Source organism: Terrapene carolina, unplaced genomic scaffold (assembly GCF_002925995.2).
Source record: "Terrapene carolina triunguis isolate 2854851 unplaced genomic scaffold, T_m_triunguis-2.0 Scaffold66, whole genome shotgun sequence".
Taxonomy (NCBI): domain Eukaryota; kingdom Metazoa; phylum Chordata; order Testudines; family Emydidae; genus Terrapene; species Terrapene triunguis.
The window spans coordinates 43,529,487-43,551,498 of NW_020664417.1; the positions used below are offsets into that span (position 1 = coordinate 43,529,487).

Sequence of the window (22,012 nt, forward strand, 5' to 3'; positions counted from 1 at the left end):
TGAATTATTGCAAAGGAGCTATAATGGTAATAAGGATCAGAGTAGAAAGAAAAATGAAGCATACCAAAGCACACAATCTTTTGTCACATCACTGACCTTGATTAGTTTGGTCATGTTATTCAATACTTTGTCCACTGCCTTCAAAGCGTTCTTCCTCTGAACAGATGAAGGACCAAAATGGTGGCCTTCCACATCGATGCGTTCGTAGTACACTGCTGCCATTTCTGCACTGCCATTTCTGGGGTTGCAACATAGCAAAAGAGTCAGATGCCAATGTGACAGTGTATCCCATAAGGCTTTATGGGGAGGGGATGCTTATAAATGTATGTATGACATAACTGGAATATGTTTTGTGCTGCCTGTGCCATGTAATATATCTCCGTAAAGGTTATGGTCTACTATATCTATTCATCCTATTTGTACATATATATCATTTTCTACTTGAGGTTAAGAATATGGGCTGTATGCTTGCTTGGTTTCTAAGTAAGCTTTGGGAGGCATTTGGTCAGCTTCTTTAGGAAGGAATTCGCCAGGTTAAGTACCTGATCAGGAAACACTTGGAGAACAATGCATCTTGGAATGCTCCAATCCACATAAGAAGTCTTCCTGGAGACATGCAAGATACCATGTGGACAATGGCTTCGGCCTGTAAAGACTGAGTCATGCAGGGACATGTGACTTGCCCAGGTGACTCCAGAACTCCATCTTGGAGCTGGACTTTGCATAGGAGGGAGGAGGGGGGTCTCCACCCACAAGAGAGAGTCTATTTAAACCCGTGGGAGACCCCTCCATTTTGGTCTTCAGCTGGCTAAAGAAGGAGCCTCTCCATCCCCCCAGGATGCTTGAAGGAAACTAGAACAAACAACAGTAACTACAGGGGGTGTGAGTGATTGCTGGACCCAGGCTAAAAGGAGATTAGCCTGTAAAAGGGAGCATTCTGGAACTGGTGAGGATCTTATCTGTATTTAGTTTGATTAGATATAGACTTGCGCATTTTATTTTATTTTGCTTGGTGACTTACTTTGTTCTGTCTGTTACTACTTGGAACCACTTAAATCCTATTTTCTGTATTTAATAAAATCACTTTTTATTTAGTCATTTACTCAGAGTATATATTAATACCTGGGGGAGCAAACAACTGTGCATATCTCTCTATCAGTGTTATAGAGGGCGAACAATTTATGAATTTACTCTGCATAAGCTTTATGCAGGGTAAAACGGATTTATTTGGGTTTAGACCCCATTGGGAGTTGGGCATCTGAGTGCTAAAGACAAGCACACTTCTGTGAGCTGTTTTCAGGTAAACGTGCAGTTTTGGGGCAAGTGATTCAGACCCTGGGTCTGTGTTGGAGCAGACGGGAGTGTCTGGCTCAGCAAGACAGGGTGCTGGAGTCCTGAGCTGGCAGGGAAAACAGGAACAGGGGTAGTCTTGGTACATTGGGCAGCTCCCAAGGGGGGTTCTGTGATCCAACCTGTCACAGCCAACATGTACATTGTTGTACTTTTTCAGGGGCCAATACCACTCATTCTTATTCAGGTGAACATTGAATTAACCTTAACTTGCCTAGTATATATCAAGGATATGTTATCAACAGTATATACCATCATCTGCATTAGGATCTCTGCAACAAGATTTTGTGAGTGTTTTTTAGACCTGGCTTCCTTTATTAAAATAGTATTCTACAGTAATGGTCCAAAGCACTGCAGTTTACATTAATGCTAATACAATTTTGAGCCATTAATGTAGAATACTGTATTTATTTTAATTAGTTTTCCTTTTTACTCATTGGCATCAGCCAGTTTTGGGGAGAGATCCCAAGATAATCTGAAATTCACGTCTTCTGTTGGGCACACTAGTCAAAAAAGAAAGGGGGTGGGATGGAGGAAATCATGGAAGTTAGAGATTGGAAGAATGTGTTAGGTCAGGGATTCTCAACCTGTGAGTTGCGAACAGGTGTTGGGGTTGCGACCACCTAGTCCTTCCAATATTGTTAAATGGGAGAGACGGTCTTAGCTGGATGAGAGGGAGATCCCAGTACAGAAAATGAGGTCCTGGCATGGAAAAGGTTGAGAACCATTGTGTTAGGCAATCTAGCCTATCTCTGTTACTTATTCAGTACAAAACATTTTCTCATTCTTTGTCTTCTCTAATTTAAAATATTTGAAGTGAAGGTGCCTTTATTTCGTCCCTCTGGAGACTATCCACGGTTTAACAGATCTCATTGATAACAATATTTCCCCACTATTCAGTCTAAATTAATTTTTCTTAAATTCAACTGATTACTTCTACTATATATGTACCTTTTGAACCTCTCTCTGAATAGTTCTCTTCCTCTTTGATGTTTACAGCCTTCAAATACTTTTATCTGAGGTGTGTTTTCCCTCCTCACCCATTCCCAAATCATCATTTAGTTCTATATAAAAGCCGTATAAGATCTAAGTATTACTTATTCTTGATTGTATGAGATGAATGGACTTATTTAGACTAAGATGTGAAATTTCTTAGTAAGGGCTCAGTCCTGTCGGATAAATGCTTAACTTCAAGCATGTGACTTTTATGGGACAAATCACATGCCTAAAATTAAGCACATGCATAAGAGGTTTGCAGGATCTGAGCAGGAGTGGCCAGAACCTTACAAGACTGAGCTCTTATTAGCTATCATTTTTACCATAAAGAATGCTGAAGAGAGCAGGGTAATGCTAAGAAATGCTTTACCTTTTCAAAGCACTGCACAAACATTACCTTATCTTCATGACACCATTTTACAGCTGGGGAAAATGAGACAGAGATTTTGGCCTAACTTTTCAAATGTGTATATGTAAAATTTGGCTTCTAAATATGGACACAGGAGCTTAACTTTGGGCATGTAGTTTTGAAAATGTTGGCTAAAGTGACTTTCTCAAGGGGCTTGATTCAAAGAAATGGGAAATCTTCCTGAAACACTCTTTCCTTTGATATCAACAGGAGTTGGACTGGGCCCATAGCCAGTAGACACTCCAGATGAGAAATCTTGTCCCCACTGAAGTCAGTGACAAAACTCCCTTCAATGGAGTCAGGATTTCACTACAAGATTAGACTCAGGCGTTCCTGTTTCCAGACCCAAGACTTATCCCTACACCATGCCAGAACTCATAAAAGGCCCTATGCTGCTTTCACTGAAGTTAGTTCAGATTTTGCTGTTGACTTTAGTGAGAGCAGGAGCAGACCCAATTCATTAACTTCTAATGACTGCCTCATAGCTAAAATGCACATTTGGGGGATTTTAATTTGAGGCTTTTCTAACTGCAGCTTCAAATATTAACCAACTGACTGACAACCTGGTGTGTAACACTTGGCATTCTTGTCTTTATGTGGGAGAATGACCTTGCCACGGACAATTTTCCCACATGTAGTTCGTTTCAGCCATAGGTTAGTTGGTTTAAAATGTATTTAGTGTGTGGAAGGGAGGCATTTTACAATTGGGAATGGATCTATTTATCTGCCTTTTACAGTGCCAAGAATCAGAAGCTCTCCCGGCCATGTGTAATAATAATGGAAATGACTAATGGAAGTGTCTTTTCTACTGAGATTGAGGGCACAAATTTACACCTCTAAAATAACTATATTTCCAGAGTACTCCTTCCAGCCTTATGTCTAGCACAACAGTACAGTAAAACAGTCCATTCTTTCTTCAAGTAGTGAAAATGGATGATGGGGATAGAAAAAAGAAATGAGGAATAAGAGGAAGATATTTTATAAATCTTAATCCCCTCTTCTCTCCTTGCTTTCTTCTTCCTTCCCTATTCCCCCTTTCTGTAAGTAGCTATCATATTAATACTTAAGACTGATTTTATTTTCAATCACTCTCACTCTCCATCATTCTTCCCTTGCTGCGTCTATGCAAATAGGTAGCAGCTACATGGATGCGGGTTTAAAGAAATGGAGCTCAGTCCCTCCGGCTGAAGTTCAAGAGGGAGTCAGAGAGGAACTTCTTGAAATGAAAATAGGAAATTAGAGGTGGTTGTAGCTCTCCAGGTCCAGCTGTACCTGCAGTGTTTTGGCTCCTCACATGGCTGCAGGTGGTGTTTACTGTAGATATTACAGTACCACCAGTTTGCTCTGTTAATTGAAAATGCCAGCTCTCTCCCCTTGTGAGCTGTGAAACTGACTCTCTCATGTTCTTGTCCAATTTTTTTTTTAATTGAAGGCAGCAGCTAGCAGCCTTGTGTGTCTGAGGGAATTAGCAATGGAAATCTTTTCAATGGGCTTCAGCTTTCCAAAAGAACAGCTTGAGGGACTAGATCTTTCACAGCTCAGCCATTACTTCATCAAACTTTAATAATGTTCAAAATCTGCCAAGTCCAAGACGAGACTCTCTCCAAACCCTCTTACGCCCTTTGCCTCACAGAAACCAACCAGGAAGCAACAAACATGCCCACTCCCAGCCCGATACACTATCCCTACAATGAGGATTTCAATTACCATTTTCAGTTCTTTCTCATCACTCAATAAGGTGAATGCTGATGATTAAGGAATTCTTAACAAATAAAGTCTAGCAGGTGAGTTGCTTCACATCTGTCCATCCATCTATCCATCCATCTATCCATCCCTCCATCCACCCAAAAATCATACAAACAGGGAAACCATTTAATATCAGGTTTTCAGTCACCTCATAAACTGCATGAGTAAGAAGAAACCCTGCACTGAATTATTGGATTGATTCCTCAGCTGTGTGGCAGCAGTGCTCAGGACCCCTGAAAGCCACAAAGGTGGTGTTCAGCTGCTTGACTTATCTGAATGTGAAAGACATCTTTCATACCAGGCAAGACATTTTTCAGATACTTTATTTGCATATGTACCACTCGAAGTAGGTTACGTTTAAAACTTTGAATGTGGACTCAAGATTGACTTTCAGTGAAACATAGGCTCCTATATCACTTAAGCACTTTTGAAAATTTAACCCAGCCCTACAACACTTTATTCAAGCAAATAATGTTTACACATGCAAATTATCCCATTGATTTCAAAGGGACTGTTTAGGTGAGTAAGCACTATTAATGGTTTGCATGACTGTATTTTCAGTCCTCACTGAAGACTTGTACCTTTGACAAGTTTAAAGGAATTTGGTTTAGATACAACAAAGTTATATATCTTGAAAATTGCAATTGCATAATGGGATAAATTTGTTTTCCTTAACTTTCTAAATGCATTCTGAAGTCTGAGACTCCAGATTGTCTGTCTAAAAGGTAATTTTCATGATATACTTATGCAAGACTAAGGGGTGGTTTGGACCTGAGGTTCCTTTAGTTTTATATACAATAGCAAGTTTATACACACACTTAAGAATTGGAAAGTTATATTCAGGTTGAACGCTGTTCAACGCCCATTTCCTGCAACGATAATCTTCCTAGACTTATACAGCAGTCTACAACATTTGAAAGGTAATGATACAACAAATACAAATGATTTAATAGATTAAGAGTTTAATAGAGTAAGTGTAGCCTGGAAATGACTAAATTATAGTTATAACAGAAAGTTGCTAATGAAGAGGTTTGGTCCATGTGGCCTCGAGAATGGGGCCGCGTTGGTCTTGAATACCCCAGATCTTACCTGGTTTTAAAAGCTAAGCAGGACTCTCCCTGATTAACATTTGGTTGAGAAATGACTGAACCAAAAGCCTGGATCCGAACAAGCTTCCACTTGAGGTTGCTCAAATCCAGATCTGAATTGTATGGGTTGGGCCCATCTGTGTATGGAAAGTTTGTATATGGAATCTAGCATTAAGCTTCTAAATAGGTGGCCTAATTTAAATCTCAGAAGAGCTGAACACTCAATAACTCCAGTTGCCTTTAAATGATTAAAGTCTTTTTGTGGCTAAATGAGTTGATTCTGTCAGTCTGATATATAAATGGATTGAGCCTCATTTCTCTATTAATAGCCAGTATATGGAAAATAATTAATGATTATGGCACATGCATGCCATATCATAAGCAAGAAGAAAGCCATTGAAAATACATATTTTTCTGTGTCTATCTTATAACAGCAAAACCAAACCTTGGCTTCATCAGGTCCTTCAAGATGGTCACTAATCCCCAAGAAAGTGCCTTAAGGCAAAGCTATTGCTGCTCAAATACTAATGTTTGAGAAAAGAAATATTGTGATAAAGAATTGTGGTGACTTACCTGAGTGACTCCAGAGCATCACTGACAGCATCAGAGAAATTGGAGTCTGTTGGGACACTGAAATATGGTCGACAAAGACTAGGTCTGACACCAAGGATTTCAACCTCGCAGCCTAAAAAGACAAATATTGTATGTTTTGGTTTTGATTATAAGCGACAAGCACTGGGGAGCATGGGAAGGTGAATGTTTCTTGTATTTCTGGCCATATCAGCTGGAGATTTTGAAGACTGTCAGAGCCAAAATGACATCTGTCATTCATTTCACATTCTTAATTCATGAAAGATGGCACAGCATTTGTCTGTATGGAGAGTATTTGATGGAGGTCTTCTGGAATCCATTAATTTTATCCTTTTTCCCCTTCTAAAAGTGCCATGTTGGTATGACCTTCCCTTTGATAAACTCTGATTCCTGTGTGGCAGGTCTTTGCCATTTAGACCACCAAGTTGGCTCCTTTTGTAATAGTTTTCAATAATACAATCACATTCCTTCATTCCCAAATATCCAATGTAACAGAGGTCTAGATTATTATTCCTAAAGTAGACTTTCCAATTAAACACAACACCATAAAAATACCCTCCATAAAATATATTTTACTATGTGAGACTGGAATGGAACAGTTAGATCTCATTCTTAGAGGTTCTTATCAAAACAGTTTAAGTCAATTAACTCTCTTAGTAACCTGCAGCCTTTCCTAGTAAAATACAATGTGTTTTGTGGCATACAACTTGTGGCAACATATCCTATAGGAGAACATGGGCTCTTAACACAGGAGAGCAAGTTTTTTATGTCTGGTTACTGCACTAGTGGGTGACATTAATATTTATAAGTATACGGCTCAGCAACACAAAATTCATGCAATTTAGCTTTAAACACCCCGGGAGCCACAGCAATATATACTTCTTGGGATATTCCCAGAATACAGAGAGAGAGATCTTTTGCAAAATGGCTTCATGGCATAGAATCATAGGACTGGAAGGGACCTCGAGAGGTCATCTAGTCCAGTCCCCTGCACTCAGGCAGGACTAAGTATTATCTAGACCATCCCTGATAGGTGTTGTCTAACCTACTCTTAAAAATCCCCAATGATGGAGATTCCACAACCTCCCTAGGCAATTTATTCCAGTGGTTAACCACCCTAACAGTTTTTCCTAATGTCCAACCTAAACCTCCCTTGCTGCAATTTAAGCCCATTGCTTCTTGTCCTACCTCAGAGGTTAAGAACAATTCTTTTCCTGCCTCCTTATAACAACCTTTTATGTACTTGAAAATGGTTATCATGTCCCCTGTCTTCTCTTTTCCAGACTAATATGTAGTAAAATATTTTGAGATGTTGCTAGGTCAACAAGAGAGATTATTTTTCTACCCTAAAGTGGTGTTAGCAGCACTCTGAAACTGCCACAATTTGGGCCACTTTGCTAAACCTTTGGGATTAAAGAACTATGCTTTAAGGAATGCTGGGAGCTGGATTCTGTTGTAGGAGGAAATAAGGTTACACAACACCATAGGCGCTGAGTTTTTAATCTGCTGGGGGGTACTTCACCCAGGCCCCATCCCCACTCCACTCTTTCCCCCAAGGCCGCAACCCTCCCTGCTTTTTTTCCACTCCGGCTCCGCCCCTACCCTGCCTCTTCCCTTCCCCATCCTTTCCACACCCAGTTCTGCCCACTCCCCTGAGCACACTGTGCCCTCACTCCTCCCCCATCCCCTCCAGCACCTCTTGACGCTGGGACGGAGGGGGAGGCACTGATTGGTGGGGCCCACCGGCGGGCAGGAGGTGCTGGGCAGAGGGGGAGGTTCTGGTAGGGTGGCTGCCGGTAGGTGCTCAGCCTCCACCATTTTTTCCCCAGGGGTGCTCCTGCCCTAGAGAGCCCATGGAGTCAGTGCCTATGCACAGCACTGTTTATGTTGCTGTGATGCTGAGCCAGTGAGGGTTAAGTAACCAGCAGCCTACGTGACCTTAAAACAACCCTTAAGGACATATTAGAAGAGTATTGAAATGGTAAACAGGGCCATTCCTTATAGATAGTTAGTAAAGCCATATTAAATAGACTAGAGTCCTTGAAATGTAGGCCTGTATTGTTAGAGAATTAAGAATAGATACTAATTGTATTTGTCTGTGTTTATCTGTATCTTGTAGGTAAACTTATAGCTGCCAATTATCTTATAAGTGCTAAACTTCTGTTCCTGTCTATACTATTTCATTACTGTATTCTATTGATTCAAAGATCAAAAGAGGATATTATCATTTATATTGGACTTGAGGTGTAATAATATTATTGTCTTCGTTCCTCTTTGAAATTTGTAGTAGACTACCTGTGAACTGTTTGGTTAATTGCCTAATGAATACAACTAATTACCAGTGTATGCCTAGGAGATAGGGATTAGCTTCAAAGCAACAATATACATTATCTATTCTTCAGCCAAGGAAGCCCTGCTGTGACCACAGCTTGTTTCAGCTATAAAGGAAGTCGGGCCTGATCCTGTTTTATCTCAGATCCGCTTAAAATTTATCAGGGAAAGTCTAAGTCACAAGACTGAGGTCTCCAGATCTACTCTGGATTACCCCTGCAGATTGATGAAATCTAATTATAGAATAAACCACCAGTTTGGGGATCGTCTGCCCTATTCTTTTCCGTTTGCCCTGGTTGAGCAATCTCAGTGTGGCCTCTCCAGCGACCACAGTCACAGTTGCTTAATAGGACTCTCAAAAAAAGCCATTTGTCAGTTTTCTGCATCTCAGCCTGGTTGAGCTCATATTACCAACTCACAATGCTGGGTTGCAAGGAAAAATACAAAATACCCAAATAAAGCAGGCTATATTGACACATTGATGCTTCTCCATAGCTGCAGATATGAATCCTTTGGCATTGTGGACCACATACAAGTACATAAAAGGCTGTTACAAGGAGGAAGGAGAAAAATTGTTCTCCTTGATCTCTGAGGATAGGACAAGAAGCAATGGCCTTAAGTTGCAGCAAGGGCGGTTTAGGTTGGACATTAGGAAAAACTTCCTTACTGTCAGAGTGGTTAAGCACTGGAATAAATTGCCTAGGGAGACTGTGGAATCTCCATCATTGGGGATTTTTTAGAGCAGGTTAGACAAACACCTGTCACGGATGGTCTAGATAATACTTAGTCCTACCATGAGTAGGGGACTAGACTAGATCACCTCTTGAGGGCCCTTTCAGTCCTATAATTCTATGATATTACTTCAAGATCAGTATACTGAATTTAATATTTTGACATATTGTGATCTATCTACTCAGGCCAAGATTTCCAAAAGTGTGTGCCTAAAGTTAGGCTCCTAAATCCTTATTTAAGTGCCTATGTAAAGAAGTTCAAAAGTGCTGAGCCCCTAGTAGCTCCCATTGAACTCAATTGATATTGGTTAGTGCTCAAATTTTGAAAATCAGGCAACTTATTTACATGCTTCAATATGAATTTAGAAGCCTAGTTTTAAACAACCACTTTTGAAAAATTTGGCCTTAATCTATGGCATTTCTGATGCACTCCTCACTATAGTGTATTTATCACATGGAATTACAAACACTTCACTGACCCATATGAGTTGAATATATGGCCATCAACCAGGTACATGTGTGGTGTGGCCATATGCGTCATGGTACACTTATTTAGAATTGATGAATGGCATAATCCATATGATAGGCTATAGATTCAATCTCTGTTTTAAATAGTCTTCTACAGCAGTAGCACAGAGATGTACTATAGGAAGTCTGGGTAGTCAATAAAGCTGGACAAAATTTTTTGACTGAAGCATTTTTTCAGCAAAAAAAAAAAAATGCAGATCAGTGACACCAAAATGTTTTACAAGTTCATGTTAGTTTTGCCAAATTAATCTTCTTGAACCTCCCCTACTCCCTACTCCCCACCCCCAAAAAAACCACTGAAACATTTTAGTTAGACATTTTGTAAATGAAACACTGATTTTTTTCCGTTCAAAACTACTTTTTTGGTTCACAATTTCCTATAATTTAATGTGAATGATTCAAAATTGCTAAAAATGCTCAAAATCTAAGCAGAACCTTGTTCTTTCCCAGTTCTTTGAAATTGCCAATAAACCAAAAAAATTAGTATTTGCCCGGCTGTTGTAGTAAGTCCCTGCTGATGTTTGGTCCTGTCTACTTAGATGGTGGTGGTTTTAAGGCTGCTGGCCTATATTAAATAGAGTAATTAAAAATTTGGCTTAGCAGTCTATACACTTCCAAGACAAGGGCTGAATCCACTTAGCTTTATTAGCAAGAGCTTTTTCTCCATTTTTGTCTATTTTACCTGTAACTGGATTTAATTTATACATAAATATTGGGCCCATAATACAGCCAGTAAGTATATTTACATAGCAGTTAAAACACTGAATGCTACATGTAACTGAGAGCAACAGTGAACAACCCCCATTATTATCCATGCCAGACACCCAATACCTATCTAACCCAACATCAAGCAAATGCTTGAGCAAACAAGAGAGCCTCATCTCATGAATTGAAGGCTGACTAACTTGAACTCTGGTTCACCAAGGGACAGAATGAATTCTAGAGCTAGCAGTGCTTCACTGAAAGCTTCTTGCCTCCAGTAGCTACTGGCAGAAGAGCACTGGGCTGCAGCTAATCTCAAACATCATGATGGAGCATAGCATCTCCCTATGTTTGGGCATGTGTTATTAGTGTTATACAGAGACAGGCCTGAACTGGAACTTCTGATCCAACTTCTCCTCTGTTCCTTGCATTTAGGAGAAGTCTGGATCCAAATCCAGACCAGAATTTTGTGGTTTGGCCCTATCTCTGTAATGGGCCTGATCTAGAATTACAGATCCAAATAGGCTCAACTTTGAGTCAGAGTGTTTCAGGTAGGGTGACTAATTATGCATAACAAATATATTCAATTTGATTAATTTAACCTCTTTTTCTGTTCACATATTGTCTTCAAACAGGTTGCAGTTTTCTCAAATGTAGTTTTTCCACAGTTATTTTCTAAATTTTTGTTTACAGTATTAATCTTGGACTGTGTGTAACTTAGTTGCTCAGATATCTATCTTAGCTGTTTCTAGACTGCCAAGTGATCAGCATGATATGGTAGTTATAGACAGAAATAATTTCTGCTACTACTTCTTGGTCTGTATGTGAGCAGTTCATTGAGAGCATTAAATATTTGAAATTCAGGCTGCTTAGATGAGACACCAAAGTCACATGATATGTTTTTATTCCCTCTTTCTTGAACATAATTTAAAATCAGGCTTCTTCTTACAAAATGATAATTTTCTTACTATGAACACTCAGTAATTACTTAAAATTCACTGTGTCCATGATCATAACTGCTGGTAAACTTGTTCACTGTATCATCAATGGAAAGCAAACATAAGAAATATGCAAAACCAGGTAAAGTGAATGTGTTTTAAAATTCAACTGATTGTGAAAAAGAAATATTGCTTTGTATGCACAGCTCTAATTTCAGATATTTGTGTTGCACCATTTTGCACAGCACTGACCTACTGTTTTAAAATACTAAACTTCTGGGATTGGGGCAGGAATGAGGACCCCTTTCACAATGATGTAGATGCTAGTCCGCATCTTTCTTTATTTGACACAGAGACTTTAACCTCTGCCATTTCTAACTTGCATTTCTAAATATTGATTTAACAGTTGGACGTTAAGTGTCATAACACAAAGTTCTGAAAACTTTCCAGACTTGCACAAAGGTCTGGAAAATATCTTGTTTAAATGGAAAATGGTGTTTTGTTTTGTTTTGTTTTTTCTTTATCGCATTTAAAATAGAGGCCTCTATACTTCACTTAAAACAAACCTGGCTATATAGTTGAAAAATTGGGCAGCTACAGGGTTATTGATTAAAATCCACCTCATAACTCACTGAGAAAAGAAGAAAGAGAACTTTAATCCTTTTACTGCCATGTTTCTGCTACAGCTAAAATACAGTAGCAATCCTGAAGCGCCATGGTCCACTGGAACATCAGTGCTTCAAAGTGAATTAGTGGGTACATAGGGCCATACATTTCACTTCAGATACAGTACAATTTGCTGTACATTACTTAGCAGCAAATCATTTAAAGGATAAATGATATTTCGCCCATAGATAAAGACTGGAAGAACGGAAACTGCTTAATAAATTGTGTTTGCTCATCCCTGAAACAGGCCTCTTTGTGTAGTGATTAGGAAGGAGCAAATGTTCCATAAAACCAAATGCTTAGAACACTGATGTTTTAACACAGACAGCAATTAGGAGCCCTATTGGTGGGGATACTTTTGCTTTTATGTTTCCACTCAGATAAACTCTGCCTGCATTTTAGCTTTCTTATTTTTTTGCATCCTCACAGATAAAGTGATAGATGATTATTCACAACAGAGGACTTTCCTGCTTTCTATGGTCTTAATTACCAATTTTTTAGATTAGCTTCTCTTGAACACTGAGCTTCATACATAACTTCAGCATCCTCCCTTTCATATTTCCATGTTTTAGACCCAAAATTCATGTCTCATAACGGTCTGATTCCTATGAGGAAAGTGTAGTCCTGCTTGTTAGCTAGATGGCACTTGTTTTGTATATGAATGTCTGTTTGGATTAGTCTTTATTATTGATCAGAAGGCAAATTGTATCTCCCAGCACCAAGCACAATGAATCTGGCCTACCTCTCTGTGACTGTTAGAGCATCCCAAATTTTTCCTGATCAGAACCTGCAACAAATTTCCAAGATCCACTATCCACTGCTAAGCAAAGTTGCCCCATACTATACCCTAACAAAAATCAAATGTTGGGAGGTCACATAATTCTGAGTGTAAAAACTGTATGGAACATGCACCCTTAGTAGTTTTAAACCATCACTTCTGCTTTGCCGCCTTTCTGTATCTGTCTGTCCCAGCCCTTCTTTCTTTCCCCTATTTCTGGATAATTCACCTTATGGAAAAATCTTGTAGAAATTAATAGAAAATTATACCTTTTTAATAGGGCTGTCGATTAATTGCAGTTAACATGCAATTAACTCAACAAAATTAATCGTGCTGTTAAGCAATAGAATATCAATTGAAATTTATTAAATAGTTTTGGATGTTTTTCTACATTTTCAAATATATTGATTTCATTTACAAGACAGAATACAACGTGTACAGTGCTCACTTTATATTATTATTTTTATTACAAATATTTGCACTGTAAACACGATAAAGAAAAGAAATAGTATTTTTCAATTCACCTCATTCAAGTACTGTAGTGCAATCTCTTTATTGTGAAACTGCAACTTACAAATGTAGATTTTTTTTTGTTACATAATTGCATTCCAAAACAAAATAATGGAAAACTTTAGAGCCTACAAGTCCACTCAGACCCACTTCTTGTTCAGCCAATCACTAAGACAAACAAGTTTGTTTACATTTACGGGAGATACTGCTGCCTGTTTCTTATTTACAATGTCACCTTAAAGTGTGAACAGGAGTTCTCATGGCACCAGCATTGCAAGGTATTTATGTGCCAGATATGCTAAACATTTGTATGCCCCTTCCATGCTTCGGCCACCATTCCAGAGGATATGCTTTCATGCTGATGATGCTCATTAAAAAAGTATTTTTTTAATTAAATTTCTGACTGAACTCCTGGGGCAAGAATTGTATGTCTCCTGTTCTGTTTTACCCGCATTCTGCCACATATTTCATATTATAGCAGTCTTGGATTATGACCTGTTCGTTTTCAGAACACTTTCACAGCAGATTTGACAAAATGCAAAGAAGGTACAAATGTGAGATTTCTAAAAATAGCTACAGCACTCGACCCAAGGTTTAAGAATCTGAAGTGCCTTCCAAAATCTGAGAGGGACGAGGTGTGGAGCAAGCTTTCAGAAGTCTTAGAAGAGCAACACTCCGATGCGGAAACTACAGAACCTGAACCACCAAAAAAGAAAATCAACTGTCTGTGGGTGGCATCTGACTCAGATGATCAGGGGTGCAAGTAGGGCAGTACCCTCCAATATGTAGTACCGGCAAGAGATTTTTAGCAGGTACGGGGTAGTGGAAATACTTAGGGCTAGCCTCCCGCTCTCCCCCCCCCCCCCAAAGGGTGGGACCAGCACTCTGCTCCTTAAAGGAGCAGAACACGGCTAGGGAGAACATTCATTCTTTATATGGCTTTAACAGCACAAAACATGTGCTAACAAACTTAAACAAAGGCTTTGTTTAAGTTTGTTATCATATGTATTGTGCTGTTACATTGGTCAGGAGTCCTCAAGAGGGGAGAGGTGGGGGGGACGAAATGTGTTTAAACAGTGTTTTTTATTCTCCCCATTGATCTGAACTATCCATGGCATCCATGTTGCATCACATCAAGTCCAAATCATTAGACGAATGCCTCTGCTTGCACTGACCAGACGATGTTTGGATTCTGTCAGCCCAGTTCTGCAGCCTGATGGGAATCAGGTGTTGTCCCCAGTGTACATAGAATTCTTCTTTGCAGCCGAACTAGTGTAACACGCATTTTGTTAACTGGAACTGGAGCAGCAAAACAAAGAAAACAAATGCCTCATTTTCCAGCTTTGTGGATGAGAGAACTATAAGTGAAGATTATAATTGCGGACACTGACAACCTTAAACCAGCCAGCTGCCTCAGGAATCTGCCAAGCACTTTGCTGAAAATATGTTCCTCATCTTAACAACGGAGCTAAGACTTATCACACATCTGCCCACCTTTATTCAAATGAAGCTCCTGATCTGACAGCTCAGGCATTGTCAGTTTCATCCAGAACAATTTACAAACTTGGAACCTAATCCTGTAAACCCTTAATCATTTGATCAATCCCATTGAAGACAATGGGACTATTTGCATGACTATGGACCACTTTTGTGGGCTAGTAAGAGTTTCAGGAGTCTGTTCCTATAAAGGAAGTTGAATCCCCTATTGAAATGCAATGTTTGGGTACAATATCATAAAGCATTTTAGGATACAGTTCTACTTAAAATTTGTCTTTTAATAATTCATACATATGCTGAAATGGCTCCTCACCCAACTCCCATATTCCATATAAACAGACTGAATACTACATATTTGGGGAGGAAAGTGAGTAGTTAAGCATGATGATGTTTATATATATAAATATATATATATAAAGGGCAGTATCAGAGGGGACAGGGAGAGCGTGGGGGCCCGGGGGTGGGGTGGGGAGGAGTCACATGGAGGGTAACGTAGGGAAGTCACGTGCCCCCGCCCCTTGTGTCCCTCCCATGAGTGCAGTACCGGCAAGAAATTATTTCTACTTGCACCACTGCAGATGATGAAAATGAACATACGTCGGTCTGCACTGCTTTGGATCATTATCGAGCAGAAACTGTCGTAGGCATGGACGCATGTTTTCTGGAATGGTGGTTGAAGCATGAAGGGACATATGAATCTTTAGCGCATCTTGCACATAAATATCTTGTGACTCCAGTTACAACAGTGCCATGCGAATGCCTGTTCTCACTTTCAGGTGACATAAAAAAGAAGCAGGCCGCATTATCTCCTGCAAATTGTGACCAAACTTGTTTGTCTGAGCGATTGGCTGAAGTAGGACTCAGTGGACTTGTAGGCTCTAAAGTTTGACATTGTTTTATTTTTGAACGCAGTTATTTTTTTGTACATAATTCTACATTTGTAAGTTCAACTTTCATGATAAAGAGATTGCACTACAGTACCTGTATTAGGTGAATTGAAAAATACTATTTCTTTTGTTTTTTACAGTGCAAAATTTGTAATAAAAAATAACAATATTAAGTGTGCACTGTACACTTTGTATTCTGTGTTGTAATTGAAATCAATATATTTGAAAATGTAGAAAACATCCAAAAATATTTAAAGAAATGGTTTAACAACGTGATTAATCGTGATTAATTTTTTTAATCGCATGATTAATCACGATTAATTTTTTTAATCGCTTGACAGCCCGACTTTTTAATGTTAACAGCTCCATAGGATTTAAAAGAGCATTCTATACCCTGCTAGGGAATTCTATAAAATGGTTCAAAAAATCTCATTCTTTATTATATTCTATTGTATTTGGAGTGAATTCTATAGAACCCTATTACTTTTCCATAGAATCCTATTAGCTTAAGGGTCACCTTGGCCCCTCCATTAAAGTAGATGTTTTCATTGGGATTATTCATATGCTTACAATTAAGCATCTGCTTAAGTGCTTTGCCATAATAACTCTACCTAAGATGCCTGCTGTAAGGGCTATAGATAATTGAAATATTATAGCAATCCTAATCTGTAAGTGAAATCCTGGCACTACTGAAGTCAATGGCAAAACACCCCATGATTTCAATAGGGACAGGATTTCACTCATAGTGCCTCGCAGCAGGTGCGACAGGTAAAACACTAGATAGATGCACTACTAACTCTCCAGGATATGCAGCACGATCAGTGGAAAAAGGTAGGTACATTCCAAAATCCGTTAGTTTTCTGCTGGGCATAGTATATATGTCCCATGCCCATCTCTTCCTCAGAGAACATTGCTCAAAAACAACACACTCAGCATAGAGTGAAAGAGATGGTAGATGTCTCCCTTAGGGAAAAGTCCTGTGGCATGCAATAGAAAATAAGATTTCCATAGGTTTTTTTAAGCTTCCTATAGAATTAAGGAGAATTATATCCATGCTATAAAATTCTGTAGGCTGTTTAAAAAAATAAAAGCCTTTAAAAATTATTAAATTCTATAGAGCAATTTCTATAGATGACTATTACATTTCTACAGAAGCTTATTGGTTTCATATGTGTTAAATTCCACAGTGCATTTCCATAAAAATAGGCTTTGGTTTTGGGTGCTCAGAAAGTAGGCACTGCTACTGGTAGCAAATATTTGTGTAATTGGGCCCACGGAACAATGTTTCAATACAAAGTTTCCTGCTTTGCTCAGTAACATAGCAGTGATTTGGCTAATTTCTCTGACTGTCAGCATGTGGAACATAAACCATCTTGTGTTGCCATTTTAGTCTGTTCCTGTGAAGTGTTGTCCTTTCTCTCGAATGTTGTTATGCAGCATTGTGCTAGGAGGACGTGACTGTGGTGTGGTGTGATGGGATGAGATAAAGTGGCAGTGAGCCTGAACAAGTGGGTCAGCTTCTCCTGCTTTGCCCACCGAAAATGGAGATTTCCAACTCTGTGATTCTGATGTGTGATCCTCTAGTAAATCATATGTATATAAAAGTATGTTAATACAATGCTTGGACTACAGTGTTAAAATGATAAAAAGTCACGAAGTGAAAAGTTAAGTGCCTTGCATATGTGTATTTGTAACTTGCCCATGGGGCATATATGTAACATTTCCATCTGATAGCGATGATGTTTGCGGTGGTGTTGTAGCTGTGTTGGTCCCAGGATATGAGACACACAAGGTGGGGGAGGTAATAACTTTTATTGGACCAACTTCTGTTGGGGGAAGGGATAAGCTTTTGAGCTTCCCAGAGCTCTTCTTCAGGTCTGGAAAAGGTAACCAGAGTGTCAATGCTGGGAGGCAATGAAAAGTGCTTGTTCTTACTCTATACACGGTATGTGTTTCTTAGGCAGACTGAGCATTTCCTATTAAAAGTAAAGGTTCAGTTATTTCCTGTTGTTTTTGTAAGCTAAAGCATTAATAGTTACTTTAATATAAGCTTTAGCATGTGCATATTTTAATCAAAAATGTTAAAAAATTAAATAGAATTGCCATGTGTGAGTGTTAAAAAACCTACTTGCAATTGTTGTTTCCATTTCATACCTGCAAGGTATTCAAGAATCATCCTACAAAGCTGTCCATAATATTTAAAGATGCAACATTAGATGGTGGTTTTGAGGAACTGCATTGAGAGATACTAACCAGGCCAGTAATACATATTAACTTTCTTCTTTGCTTTCGTCATGGTGACCCACAAAGGCTCCGATCCATTCCACCAAAGAGGTAACAGGCTCTCTTTATTCACACCAATGTCAAAAGATGTATTTGTACTTGGGTCCCACATGTAGTTTCCAGTCATCTGATGGACTTCACAGTGGCGACCTAAAAAGGAAAAGAGTGTGTTTAAATTCTCATTCTTAACACTTATCTGCCACTTTCTATTTCCAAAGTACTGGAAAAACAATAGCTAATGAATCCTCACAATGCCTTGGTGAATTAGGCAAGATAATAGTTATTCTTCCCATTTTACAGATGTTAAACTCTTGAAAATAGTGGCTTCTAATTCTGGGTGCCTCAGTTTTTGGGTCCCTAATATTTATACACATAGGGCCTGGGCTTTCAGAGATACTGTGAACCAGCAGCTCCCTTTGACCTTATTTGGAGCTGTGGATATTCAACCTTTCTGAAAATCTAGTCCTAGTGATCAGAGACACCGAGGCCCCTTTACCTTGAGGGCCCTTTACATTTACCCATTTTAAGGTTTCCTTACACTGCCAGAGTGGTGTAAAGGGGCCTAAGTATAAATGAGAATGAGGTTCTACAGTAGGGCACATAAGTGGCATACACAATTAGAAGCCAGTTAAAAATATCTGGGCTCGTGACTTACCTAAGGCAACATGGTGAGTCAGCAGCAGAGCCAGGATTAAAACTCAAGAGCTTTCTTCCAGTTGGGATTGACTCAGCCATGGTAACCCACTACTATAGATCCTCTCTGGCCTCATGTGTATAATGTACACCCTGCACTACTTAGCCCAGATAGCTGCTTTCAACTACCTGAAAGGGGGTTCCAAAGAGGATGGATCTAGACTGTTCTCAGTGGTACCAGATGACAGAACAAGGAGTAATGGTCTCAAGTTGCAGTGGGGGAGGTCTAGGTTGGATATTAGGAAACACTATTTCACTAGAAGGGTGGTGAAGCACTGGAATGCATTACTTAGGGAGGTGGTGGAATCTCCTTCCTTAGAGGTTTTTTAAGGTCAGGCTTGACAAAGCCCTGACTGGGATGATTTAGTTGGGCATTGGTCCTGCTTTGAGCAGGGGGTTGGACTAGATGACCTCCTGAGGTCCCTTCCAACCCTGATATTCTATGATTCTATGATTCTAAGTGTTGCTTGACAGATGGTGCCAAAGCAAAGAAAAAATAATGGGAGGTAGCTTAGTCACAGAGATGTTCAAATCAACATTGCTTCACTTGAAATCTTTGTGACACAGTTTGACTAGCATCCATTTGAGATGAGTTTACGGTATTTTGCCAAACAAGCTCAGTATAGTTTTTGATAGAAGTTTGTTGTAAATTTACCATACAACAAAAGAAACTAGGTTCACATATTTCTTGATGGATGTCTGTAATTTCCATGCATTACCAGAAGATAGAATACTGTATTTTAAAAGTTAATCACTAGCTTGGCTTTTTTAAAAGGCAATGTTCAAGATTAAGTTGCACTGAAAGTTCATGATTTACGCATCTTAAAAAAACAACAACTGATGTATGTGTGAGACACTTTCATCATTAGCCTGTGAGTCAGAGATATTGCAAGGACCAAGATAACAGGTTTTGATTATTGTGAGAAAAAGTGTAGCAGTTTCAACTAAAATAACCTCAACATTATTTTTAAAATGAGATCTTTTGAGTGGAGGATTTCATATCCTTTGAGTACATATGGTTTTGAGAAGGGTTTTTAAATCACTTTCTCTACTATGTGTTATATATTGAATTAATGACACAAGCTATTTCTCCCCCAACCCAACCCCTCCACTTCTCCCCCCCAAAAGTGGGAAAGTAGCATGCGGTTTATTTTTAATTTTAAGAATTTTTTTAACTTCAAAAAATTCCTCTTTTGAAAAAATACCTGCTGGACCTCCCAAACAGTTGCACACCCAGCGTGATACATAATAGTTGCACTTCAGTGTCTTGTCTCTGGAAAGAGTTATTCTGGGAATAGCAATACAGGCATAGCCATGGAATGGGCCCAGTCCTGTGAGCTGCTGCGTGAAGTGGCAATATTTCAGTAGCATTTCAAAGTGTCATAGCTGTGACATGAGGCACCCCTTGATGAATGCTTTGTTCCACATACATCCAGTAGCGTGCAACTGGTTAAATGTTTTATGGTATCCTTCGAGTCTATTCCCTTTTAATGCACCTTCTGCCCACCCTCTGATCTCTTCTGCTGTGCATAGAGCCAAAATACTGTTGCCTTTTTTTGGCCTGAGTGGTCAGCCCATCTTCAGAGCTTGATGGGTTGTTTCCGTTAGGAACTGAAATTGATTATAGTAGTTTCTTGTGTGTAATCCTATTTATTTATAAAGAATGTACACAAAGTCCTGTTTCCTGAATGTGGTAGGAACAGACAGGAGCTATTTTCCTTGTTCCTAATTCCCATTCGGCCCAAAAGAAGCTCTGTCTCTTGGCTTCCTCTCAGGGCTCACCAGCGCTTCTATTGTGGTCTCCTGGCTGCTTTTCTGTTTTTGGCTTTCTCCTTCTGACACACACAGAGACATGAAGCTGCAATCCAATCTGTTCCCAGTCTCTGCATTTGCTCTCAGTTCTAGCCATTGGCCTTAAGGCTCCGCTTCTACTGCAACCATACCATGCTGTTCTGTGACTTGGGCAGTGGATTTTATTGTTTCAGCTATCACTAAACCAGGTGGCATTTAATTGCTCCATTTAGGCTGAATGAAAGGCAGCTAACATGCTCATCAGCTTCACTGAGGTCTGTGATTGCCCATAGGTCAAAGACATACTTATTGCTATCTACAAACTCCCTCCATTATAACAGTAGAAACAGCCTTTGTATGGGGAAACTATGCATAGGGTTGGGGGAAGAAATCCACCCCCTTCCCTGGTCTGTCTCCAAACTCGCTTGTGGGACTGTGCAGAGTCTGCATGAAGTCCATCCCCGGTGCATACAGGGCCTCCATCTCCATAACCAACCTCACTTGTTGTAGTAGAATAGAGTGGCAGTTCTGACTCCTGAAGTTTGTGCCACTGGGTGCTCATCCCGCTAAGTAAATTTTGTGCTTGTGAATGGTGCCAGCCTGAAAGCTCTAGAGAGTTAACACTTCTGTTTATCCACAGAACAGTCGCAATACCAACAGCAGTAGCACATGCTTCCTGATATCATTCCACCCCTGTATTACCCTGCATAGGAGCAACCACTCCCGCAACTAGGAAGAGTAGTTCAGTCTCCAGATCCATTCAGGCCTGGCCTGTGTTGGAAGCTGGTAGCCAGATTGTCTATTTGTGCCATTTGCAATCACTTTCTGTGTAATATGATCTCTTCACTGGGAACAGGACTGAGGCTACCAAAGAGCCTTCATATAACAATGATCTTCAGCCTCCATGGATTTGGGTTGGATTTGAACCCATGATTTAGGGGTTTAAGGGTCAATATACTATTGCTGTCAGTTTATCCACCTATCTGGTAGGTAGAATAATACTTTCCTAACAGGGTTGCTGTGAGGTTTAATTAATTGTTTGTTAAACAGAGAGCAGAGAATTATTCAGATCAGTGAGAAGCTCACATTGCTATGGATTCAAATTTTTTTTTAACTGCAAGCTCAACAAGGCCATGGGACATCAGTTTTCATTCTCAAAGCTCCCATCACATTTTGTAAAGGAACTTTGTATTCTGCAAAAATCTACAGAATGAGCTGGACTCTGCAGAGTTTCCACATAGAATCATAGGACCGGAAGGGACCTCGAGAGGTCATCTAGTCCAGTCCCCTGCACTCATGACAGGACTAAGTATTGTCTAGACCAGGACTAAGTATTGTCTAGAACTTTTTGGCCCGAGGGCCACATCGGGGTTGCGCAATTGTATGGAGGGCCGGGTAGGGAAGATTGTGCCTCCCCAAACAGCCTGGCCCCCGCCCCCTATCCGTCCCCTCCTACTTCCCGCCCCCTGACTGCCCTCCTCAGAAACCCCAACCCAT

General features: G+C 39.7%; 1 protein-coding gene across 1 annotated transcript in view; it reads right to left on the minus strand.

Moving 5' to 3' along the window:
* The window catches only part of ENPP6 (ectonucleotide pyrophosphatase/phosphodiesterase 6), a 55,542-nt gene that overhangs the window by 13,660 nt on the left and 19,870 nt on the right, over positions 1–22,012 (minus strand). Inside the window, exons 2-4 of the mRNA XM_024194044.1 lie at positions 18,002–18,181; positions 6,163–6,274; positions 97–238 (exon numbers count right to left, since the gene is read on the minus strand). Coding sequence (XP_024049812.1) covers positions 97–238; positions 6,163–6,274; positions 18,002–18,181 — 434 coding nt within the window. The remainder of the gene's footprint in view (positions 1–96; positions 239–6,162; positions 6,275–18,001; positions 18,182–22,012) is intronic.